Genomic DNA, 10,574 nt, shown 5'->3' on the forward strand with positions numbered 1-10,574 from the left:
GTCTGTCAGCCCCTTTTCCTGTGCTATTCCCACAGAACCCAGGGAACCACTCAGCTGAAGTCCTACGCCCCAGGCCCTGCTCCCATTACTTGCTCCATGATACACAAGGAGGATGAGGAGACAGCATGAAGTGACAGGCAAATGAGCTCATTAACCCTTCTGCTAATGGTTGTTCACGCTTCAAATGCCGGAGGTTAATTACCACTGACTCTGCTTATCTCACCAGGAGCCACCTACAGAAGAGCTCCAGGCAGCCATCTGCTGCCATGCTCCCTCCCAACAGCGAGAGCAAGGCAGGGGATCTCTCCCCAGTAGCCAGAGGCCACCTCCCCACATCCTCCAGTTGCCAGTTCTCCACAGCCTGTTGGGAACTTGTGGCAACCAGACTCTGGCTGGACTGTGAATTCCCCTGCCAGCCCCCCAGCTAGGACCAGATCCGCCTGGATCAGTTCCTGCCTGGTGGGGCACCTAGGCCCAGCCTCCCCTTCTGTTCTGGCTGGGTTGCAGCTTAACCACTGCACATGGGGCCAGTGTGGCTCCACACCTCTGCCAGACCAGCTGAAGAGTGGCACAGGCTGAAACCACAGACAGACTCCAATGGTCCCAGAGCTCATCACCCTCCTAGCAAGGGGCACAGCCAAGAAACCTCCTGTGCTCCAGCCTAGCGTAGTCTAGCTTAGTCCTCCTGCTCTGGGAGAAGAGGTGGAAAGTAACGGCCAGGGTCCCCAAGAGTCCTCCATGCCATCTCCCTACAAGACAGATTTCTATGGCAACCTCAGCCCTGCACATGCAGCACCATGGAAACACAGAGCTGGGAGCAGAGCTGGACCTCTGCAGGCACAGAGAGGTTCTGACATCCACTGCCCTGATGGGAAGAGCACCTGCCATGGTGACAGCAATGCCAAGGGCCGCTCCCACCCCCTCCCCCAGGGCCCCAGCCCCAGCACTCACCGCTGAAGTGCTGGCGGCAAACGCAGGTGTATCCCCCCTCCTTGCGGGTGCAGATGCCCCCGTTCAGGCAGGGGTTGGAGTAGCACAGGTTGATCTCCGTTTCACAGTAGTCCCCGGTGAAGCCCTGGGGGCAGCGGCACCGGAGGCCGGCGATGGGGTGGATGGGCCGAAAGAGGGTGGAGTGAGAGGCGATGAAGGGCGCGGAGCTGTCGAACTTGAGGACGGAGATGCACTTCATGTAGTTCTGGCAGGGCTCCCGCAGGCACACGTTGTCGTCGAAGGGCAGCACCTCCAGCATGGAGGTGCCGGTCAGCACCATGCGCTTCATGTACAGCTGCTCCTGCAGCTCCTCCGAGCTGAAGTAGCGCCCGCCCCACGGTGCCAGGGCTGAGAAACTGACGTTGAGCACCGTGCCACCCACGTCCGTGTCGTTCTGGATGTTGAAGATGAAGATGTCCTCCTTGGGCGTCGCAAGCACGGTGGCCACTCCTTCCAGAAAGGTGGAGAGCAGCGGGGAGAGGAACCGCTCCTGCCACATGTTCTCCAGGCGCACCGTGATGCTGTTGGCCAGCATGTCCTCCGTGATGATGATCACGCGCAGGACACACTGAGCTGTCACGCTGTGGATCCCGTCTGGTGGAAGGAACAGGAACACGCTGCAGCTCTCTGCCTGCTGCTTGGAGGGTCTCCTCCCTCCCAGCCCAGGGCAGAGCCCTGCACCCCAGTGTGGCCCCCAACAGGTCTGAGTCCTCGGTAAGGAAGCTTGGAGCCACAGCCCCAGAGATTGGTAGGGGGCCACCTCGGATGGAGGAGGAGTAGCTGGTGTGGCTGCACCTTCTCCCCCCCATCAGGCTCTCCACTGAAAGAACTCTCAGGTTTTCTCCTTGTCCTGGATCTCGGCAGCAAACTGAGCTCTCAGGAACAAAGGTGCTCAGGAACAGAAGGAAGTCCCAGCAGGAGGTTATGCAAACACAGGAGCTGATGCCAGGGCCTGGGGTGTTTTGCTTCCCTGCTGTGCCCTGTCTGCCTTCCCCATGCTGCCTTTTCCTGTGCTATTCTCCTGCCATTTCCTTCCTCTCTCCTCCAGGCTCTCCCAGGCTTTCATGCTGGTCTCCTTGCTTCCTCCCTTCTCACCATCTGCTTTGCATCTCTTCCTCTCTCAGCCCATCTCTGGTTTGTTTAAATCTCTATTTAGCTTGGAAACAAACTCCTTCCCTTTGGGATCGCGCACCACACGAGGAATGTGCCAGGCAGGAGCAGAGGAGCACGCAGGGACACGCGGAGCATGGCCCCTGCTCTCGCTCAGCACCTTGGCCAGCAGCAGCAGCAGCAGCAGCAGCAGCAGCAGCAGCAGCAGCAGCAGCAGCAGCAGCAGCAGCAGCAGCAGCAGGGGCACGGGCAGCACAGCCCAGCCCAAACGGGCAATGGTGCTGTCCATGCTGGCAGATCTGTGATCATGGGCCCCTGCCCCACCCCACCTACCCAACTCCCAGGGACCCAATGGATCCTGACACCCCAGGATACCCCAGACACCTCTGCTAGCAGCTTTGGCTGGGCCAGCCAGGTGGGAGAAGCCTGTCTGCTGAGCCCCAGGAGAATGCCTCCGGGTGATAACCTGATCCCCTTCTTCTGGGCCTCCAGCACAGGCTCCACCAGGCAGACCCAGATTCCAGCATGGCAAGGCAAGACTGTGCCAACCTTGGTGGTGCCAGAAATGCTCAATGGGGCTCATTAAGAACCTCACAGCTCTTGAAATTAAGCAATCCATCTTGCAGCCCACTGCCAGCACCCCAACGCTGGTGCCCCATGGGCATTAGCAGCACACAGCTGTCACCTGTTTTTCTCCTCTCCCATCCCACATTCACCTGAGAGCCTTAAACCCCCACATTTCCTTGGAAAACTGGCTCTCCATCATCAACACAACAGTTACATCAGCACATCTCAACAGCGACTCCCACGACTAATCCTGGATCCCAAGCCTTGCTGTAACCTCCCCTATGTGCTTCACCTCCTCCAGCCCAGTGCAAGGAGGCACGAGGAGCAGCAGGATTCCTGGCACCCCAGTCAGCTCCATCCCTGATGAGGATCAGGTGTGCAAATGCCAGGCGCTCGTCCCTCATCCATGCCCCAGCCTCATGTACAAAGCTGCCTTTACTGCTCCTCTCTTCCCGTGGCTGCTCTGCTGCAAAGTCTTTTGATTTCCCTCAGCCTCCTTTGAAGTTTGCAGTGCAGGAGGATTTACAAATTGAAACATCTCTCTTTCCTTCACCTCTCTACTCTTCAGAAGGTGAAAGCTTTCTAGTGACCCTGCAAATTCCTGCAGAAGCAGCAGCCTGCGCACAGGGACTGGTGCTCTGGAGATAAGGCTGTCTCCAGGCTGGGGGGCAGCAAGCCAGGAGCTAATCTCCTGGAGGAAAGGGGGGTTGCTTCTCTCTGAAGTCAAACTACTCCCATCCCATATGGAAGCAAGGTAAGAAAGCACCCCTCTGTGTGACACCCTGTCCACTCTGGCACAGCGGGCAGCATGAGCACCAGCAGCAAAATAGTTCCAATCAGCATCTGGTTGGACATGCCAGGGTATCTAGATCTGTCTGGGCTCAGGGCAAGGAACTGGCATCAACACCTCCATTCCCCAAGGCACATTCTCTTTGCAAGAGGCTCATGGGGTACTGAGACCGCCCAGAGCCTGGGAGGCAGGAGTGCGAGGAAAGCCACAAGCCACACTTGGCGTAAGATGCTCCCCAAGCCTCCATCAGCCTGGCAGCTCTCCCTGAGGAACCACCTGGTGAGACAGTATCCCAGGATGCCATCACTTTGACACCAGATCCCTTCTCCACAGAGCTAGGTCGTGTCCCAGCTCCCTCTCATCCCCTCCCCTCTCCTCTCCCTTTGTCCCCTCCTCGCAGTTGGCCTCTCTGGTCAAGGCAAGCATGAGCTCCCTCCCCTCTCCTCTGCAGCTCACAGCTCACCCAGAGGCAGCCACAAGGCCTGGGGACAGCTCTCGCTCTCCCCAGGGGCTGCTCAGTGCCCAGCAATACCTGCCTGATTTATGGCCGCTGTTAAGCCTTGGCTCACACGCTGCTGAGGACACCCCGAGGCAGGCTGGAGGCCAGGAATGCCTCCCAGGAGCAAGGAGCCACTGTCTGGGGAAGAGAGTGGGCTGGAGGGTACCTGATGCCTTTGGCATCGCCCAGGCCACGGCAGGGAAGCCACGCATCCCAGTTCCCCACAGCAATGTGGAGCCAGGCCTGGCCCCACAGCCCTCCTCAGTAAGCCCCCCTCTAACACTGTCCCACCTCAGCATCACACCCAAGGCTGCCTCCCCTCTCCAAGCAGAGGGAAGCAGATGGTTAAGAGAATGACCCACTGCAAATGGGGAAAGAAAAAAAAAAATAAAGCTACCAGAAGAAAGCCCAAAGCTGGCTGGAGGCACTGACCCCCCATGGGAGGCATTTTAATCACAAACGCTCAGCCTTTCTGATTAAATCCTGTGGCTGGAGAGCTGTTGCCTGGTGAATATTCATGCAGCAGAGTGAGGAGTCCTAGAAACACAGCTACAGGGAATGGAGCAAGGAAAAGGGACAAGGGCCTCTAACCCTAGTGCTGGACAGCATTGGATCATTGTGTTTGCAATTCCAAGACTGACAATTACCAGCTTCAAAAGCAACGAAGCTAAAGAAGAGCTCCATGTCCTCTTCTGCTGAGTGGCAGCAACAGTGTCCAAAGAGCAAAATGCCACTATTCTGACCGCAATGGCAATTCCAGAGGTGCACACACGGGTGCTCTGGGGACAGGCAGGGTGACTTTCATGTTTGCAGGTGAGGAACAGTAAAACACTTCCAGGCAGAGAAGGCAGGAAAAGAGACAGGTATCGGTATAGCGAACATTCCTCACAGCTGCTAAAGGGTTTTGGCATACCTCTCAACATTTTGATAATACTTTACCAGTTAAGAGAATGTGAAAGTAAATCAGGCTCCCATCACCCAGCACAGAAGATGCATGCCATTCTCCTGCAGCTGAGCCTCCACACTTACCACCAAGCCCAGAGAAACCAGTCTGAAATGGTTTGAAGTCAATATGATGTCAGTCTCTCATACTGCCCTGATTTCACAGTGCTGCTGGCCATGGACAGCCCCCCATCCCACTGTCCTGCATCCTCAGCAGCCAAGAGCAGATTTTAACAGCCAGAAGTGTCTACATGCCTATGAGAAGCTGAGGTCAGTTTTATGGCTATCAGCACTGCTGGAAAGGCACCGGTTTGTGATGGCCCAAGTCTTCTGCCTCCTACAAGGGGCTGAGCTAAGAATACACACAGCTCACAGGCAGGCAAAATGGCCCCTTGCCCTGTGTTTTAGGGGGATTCAGCCTCCCTCTAATGCACCATAAAGGCAGGGAAGCCACTTCCTCCTAAGATTCTGACCCTTGGGGCACCCACAGAGATGCTACTGCTGCTCCCAGCAGCAGGAAGGTGCTCTGTCAGGCACAGTGTCCGGGGCAGACAATGCAGCCAGGTCTGAACGTCCTGGCTGGCAGCTCTGCAAACCCACCCTCTCTGTGCACACAGCGACAGCATGGGGCCGGCGGAGCTGCCAGCTGGGCGGGGGGCTTCCAACAACAAAGACTGAAAAACCAAACTAGACCTCCACCTCCACAGCCAATATAAAAGCCAACAAAAAGCCTATTTCCCAGCATCTCACTTCCCTCGCCAGAACAGCTCTTCCCTTTCCATCTTCTCCCCTCCTTGAGCACACCTCTCCCATTCTCCCTTCCCGCTGGAAGATGACGACATTCTAATTGCAAGGGCCCCCTTGCCACGAGGCGGCTCGATACAGGACTTCAGGATGTGATTGTCTCCTGCCTTTGTGCAGGGTTAAGTCTGTAAGGAGGCAGGGCTTGCATAAACATATTGGGGCAGAAGCTGGAAAGGTCAAAACCACCCCCACCTCCAGCAACGGGCATGTGTTCGCCTGCAGCCGCTCTCGGCCAGCCCTGCGGCCACAATTAGCCCCCCCAGAGCCCCAGCCCACTGCCAGGCTGGTGCTGCTCGTGCAGGATTGCCTTGCACAGGTCTCCTTTTAAAGCCCTTGCTCCATCTTTTGAAAGAGATCCTCCTCTCAGAGAATAAGCCAGACTGAGAGAGCTAAAAGGGAAGGCAGCTGGTAGCCGATGGTCAGGGGAGCATCACAATTTACAGTGCGGCTCCCCAGGCACTCCTGGCCGTTCAGTGCTTGGCCCCTCCAGAGCACTGGAGCTCTTGCCCTCCCTCCTGCAGATGCTCCATGGTTCAGCAATGGACAGATGCCTCCATTTCAGATCATGCATCCACCAGCTAAGAAAGGCTAGTGGTGAAGGCAAAGCTCAGGCTCTGGGAGCCCCAGGTCCAAACCCTGCTTGCCCACAGGCAAGCCCCATGGTCCATCTTTGTCCTGTCCTCAGCTGGGCTAGAGGGCATCCCAACACCCCACAAAGCCACCCCTAGCTACAGCCAGCATCTGCATTTGGATACCCCAACAACAAACACTATGCAAGAGTTCCAGGCACTGCACTCAGGCTTGTCACAGCTGTCCCCTGAACACTGAGCTGGCTGCATAAAGGTGCTACTAGGCTTTAGAAGCCACCCTGCAAAGCAAGTATTGGCAGGTGCCACAGCCAGAATTTGGACTGAACTGTATGCTACCAGCAGATGGGTGTTTAAGCAGGCTCCTTCTGCACTGAGCTCAGTCCCTCCCTCCTGTGCACAGCCAGGGAAGCACTCAGTCCCGGCAGAGAGAAGGGCCACCTGGGCTTGGGAGCAAAGCAGTGTACCAGCCGCTGGGCCAGCAGCCTGGCCATCCTGGGAGCTGCCTCCTTCCTGGGCCAGCACCCTATGGCACACAACACAGTCTGGCTGGCCACACCACCTCCAAAGGTGCCTCACTAGCAGCCAGAAGTGATCCCACAGCTCAGTAACGATGCTTTGTTCTTGCAGACCATTTCCAGCCTCAGCCCCTTTACGGAGCACTGCTCAACAGCCTGCCTCCCATCCACCCTTCACACCACTCCAGCAGCATTCTCTGACTGGAATGGACTCCCAGTCCAAATCTTGTTACCAAGCCCCCAACCCCCAATGCAAAATGGGCTGCCCCAGAGGGACCTCACAGAGCCCCCCAAAGGTACTGTACCAAAGATTTAATGATTTTCACTCCCTACCTGTGACAGTCATCAGCATGGAGGCCACAAGTGGACGATTGTTGTCCAGCTTACGGCTCAGTCTCAGCTCCCCGCTCGATTGATTTACAATCAACAAGTGTAGTTCATTTCCCCGCTCAAAGGTGTAGAAGAGGTGGTCAGATGCATCTGGGTCATACGCTGGGACCTTCCCTATGACCCCTGAGGGGAAGGTGTTGGATTTATTGGACACGTAGTTATTGAACAGGATTTGAAAGTTCTTCAGAACAGGGCTGTTGTCATTCTGGTCAATGAGTTTGATGTGGACTGTAGCTCTGCTGACCAGAGGGGCAGAAGTGGCCTGCACTACAATCACATATTCAGATTTTGTCTCATAATCCAAGTCTATCAAGGCTGTGAGCTCCCCAGAAAAGATGTCCATCTGGAATATCTCAGGGATGTTGCCTTCCACAATTTGGTACATGATCTGGGCATTGGGTCCCTCATCCGGGTCAACAGCTGTGATTTGGGCCACCACAGAGCCTACGATGCTGTTCTCCTTAACCCGGACCTCAAACTCTTCAGCAGGAAAGACAGGGGCATTGTCATTCACATCCTGAATGGTGACCTGGATGTGCACAGGAGTTCGCTGAGGAGGGATGCCCCTGTCCACAGCGTAGGCAGTCAGCTCATAGACAGGAACGTTCTCGCGGTCCAGCCTGCGCACGGTGCGAATGATCCCCGAGGTGGGCTCTATGGTGAAGTCTCCATCCCCATCCTCCCCGTTCTGGAAGGTGTACTGCACTCGCCCGTTGGTGTGGGCATCCCGGTCGGTGGCAGAGATCTGGAGCACACTGGTGAAAGGAGGTGCATCCTCAGAGATCATGCCCTGGTAATGAGGGCTGACAAACTGGGGGGCATTGTCATTAACGTCATTCACCATGATTTCAACATATGTGGTGTCTGCCTTCTGGGGGATCCCATTGTCCTTGGCAGTGATAGCCAACGTATACGTGACCTGGTCCTCATAGTCCAGTTCTGCCTGGAGGGTGATGGCCCCAGAGTCTGGATCAATACGAAACTGAGGGACATTGTCTTCCAGGTAGTACGTGATGCGGGCGTTTTCCCCCACGTCATCGTCCGTGGCACTGATCACCACCACGGTGCTGCCCACAGGCCGGTCCTCGTTGATGCTCACAGAGTAGTGGGCACTCTGGAACACAGGCCGGTGTGTGTTGGCATCGGTGATGTTGATGTGAACGTGGCAGTTGTCACGCAGGGTGCGATCAGAGGCTGTCACGGTGAGCACATAGCGCCTCTCCTGCTTGTAGTCCAGTGGCAGAGACAGAGTGATGAGCCCCAGCCCACCCTGCGTGCTGATGGAGAAGCGGTTCCGTGTGTTGCCTCCTGTGATCTGGTATGTGATGGCACTGTTCACATCCCGGTCGACTGCCGTGACGCTGAGCACGCTGGTCCCCACAGCTGCATCCTCGTTCAGGCGGATGAAGTATTCCTTCTGGGTGAACTCAGGGCGGTTGTCGTTGACATCCATGACAGTAATGGTGACACTGGCTGAGGCGGATAAAGATGGAGAGCCATGGTCATGAGCCTCTACCCCAAAAAAATAGTGCTCAACCGATTCTCGGTCCAATGGCCCACTGACTGTGATCCACCCCGTGGCACTGTTCACCACAAAGGGTGTGTCAGCTGAAACCCCTGTCAGTTTGTACTCCAGGCGTGAGTTCTCACCGTAGTCTGCATCCACGGCCTGGATGTGGATGACAGAGTGGCCAAGGGGAGCATTCTCGAGGACGGAGATTTGAAAAGGGGTGCTGACAAAAATGGGGGCATGGTCATTGATGTCCACCACCTGGATGCTCGCCATGCCAGTGTTGTTAGAAAGAGGAGGACGCCCTGCATCCTGAGCCCGGATCCTCAGGGCGTACTCCCGCTCCACCTCAAAATCCAGGGGGGCCACCACCTGTATTTCCCCAGTGACACTGTCAATGGAGAACTGGCCCCGACTGTTCCCACTGATGATGTTGTAGTGCACCAGCGCGTTGTTGTCCTTGTCCAGGTCCGTGGCGGTGACACGCAGGATCTCGGTGTGGGGCCGTATGTCCTCCCTCACTTGGACAATGTAGCGCTTCTCACTGAACTGAGGGATGTTGTCATTCTCATCGAGGACCGTGATGTAGACATTAACAGTGGCAGAGCGGGGCCCCGGCTCCCTGCCCTGGTCGTTGGCTTCCACCACCAGAGAGTACTTCTCCATCTTCTCCCTGTCCACTGGCCCGCTGGTGGTGATGAGGCCAGAGCGGGGATCAATCTCAAAGATGTCGTAGGCAGCCCGTTCATTGACAAATCGGTAACGGATGTTGGCATTGGGCAGGGAGTCGACGTCGGTGGCCCGCAGCTGCAGGATGGGGTATCCCTCCTCAACGTTCTCCCGGATGGTCTCCCGGTACTCGCCCTGCTCGAAGACGGGGTCGTGGTCGTTGCGGTCAGCCACAGTGATGGCCACCATGGTGGTGGCGGAGAGCCGCGGTGCCCCGTGGTCAGTGGCCGTCACTCGGAAGTAGTGCAGGTCCATGCTCTCGCGGTCCAGAGCCTGGGTGGTGGAGATGAGCCCGGCCCGCGGGTCGATGCTGAACAGATCCCGCGAGCGGCTGTTCATCAGCGCGTCCATGGAGTACACCAGCCGCCCCGCCTCGCCCCCGTCGGGGTCCTGGGCCGTCACCGCCACCACCGCCGTCCCGGCCGGCTGGTTCTCCGCCACCTCCACCTGGTAGTTGTACTGGGGGAACAGCGGGTGGCGGTTCGGTGCTGAGCGCCGGCTCCGCCGCCCCGGGGCCGGCGCCGGGACCAAGGGCAGCAGGCGCGGCCGGGCGGCGCGGGGCGCGCAGCGCGGCGGGGACCGGCGGCGCGGCGCCGGGGGCAGCCCCGGGGGCACGGCCGCCGCCCGGCACGGCACGGCGGCGGGACAGCCCCAGCGGGCTGCCGGCCCCCAGCCTGCCGGCGGCGGCGGCGCGGTGGCCCCCAGCCCGGAGGGGAACAAAGGGAGCAGCAGGAGCGGCAGCAGCACCAGCAGCAGCGGCGGCGGCGGCTCCCGGCGGCGGCGGCAGCAGGAGCGGCTCGGGGCGGCCACCGGCTCCTCCGCCGCTGCCATGGTGCCTCGGCGGCCGCCGCCCGGCCCGGGCGCACGGCGATGGGCTCGGCGCCGCCCCCGCTGGCGCCGGCGATGGCCGCCCCCTGCCCCGCCGCCGCCGCTGCTGCTGCCGGGGGTGGCGGCGGCTCCTCCCGCAGCCCCAACATGGCTCCCGCCGCCCCGCCCCGCCGCGCCCCCGCCCGCCCTGCGCCGCCATCTTGAGCGCGGGCGGCCGGGCCGGGCGCTCCGTGCCGTGCCGGGACGCTCCGGACGCTCCGCAGCTCCGGGCCGGCCGCGCCGGGCACTGCGGGCTGGCCGCTGCCGGCCC

General features: G+C 58.6%; 1 protein-coding gene across 4 annotated transcripts in view; it reads right to left on the reverse strand.

The window, feature by feature from the left end:
* The window catches only part of CELSR3 (cadherin EGF LAG seven-pass G-type receptor 3), a 31,431-nt gene extending 21,075 nt beyond the window's left edge, over positions 1-10,356 (reverse strand). For 2 of the 4 annotated variants that reach the window (XR_003962441.4, XR_012057906.1), the window contains exons 1-2: positions 7,141-10,356; positions 952-1,584 (exon numbers count right to left, since the gene is read on the reverse strand). Coding sequence is in view for 2 of the 4 variants with exons in the window: in XM_030282822.4 (XP_030138682.4) it covers positions 952-1,584; positions 7,141-10,267 (3,760 nt within the window). In the remaining 2 variants the exon portion in view is untranslated. The remainder of the gene's footprint in view (positions 1-951; positions 1,585-7,140) is intronic. The other 2 variants (XM_030282822.4, XM_012572260.5) reach the window with 1 other exon arrangement.
* Between the last annotated feature and the right edge of the window lie 218 nt (positions 10,357-10,574).

The sequence above is a fragment of the Taeniopygia guttata genome, chromosome 12 (assembly GCF_048771995.1).
Source record: "Taeniopygia guttata chromosome 12, bTaeGut7.mat, whole genome shotgun sequence".
In the NCBI taxonomy this organism is placed as follows: Eukaryota; Metazoa; Chordata; class Aves; order Passeriformes; family Estrildidae; genus Taeniopygia; species Taeniopygia guttata.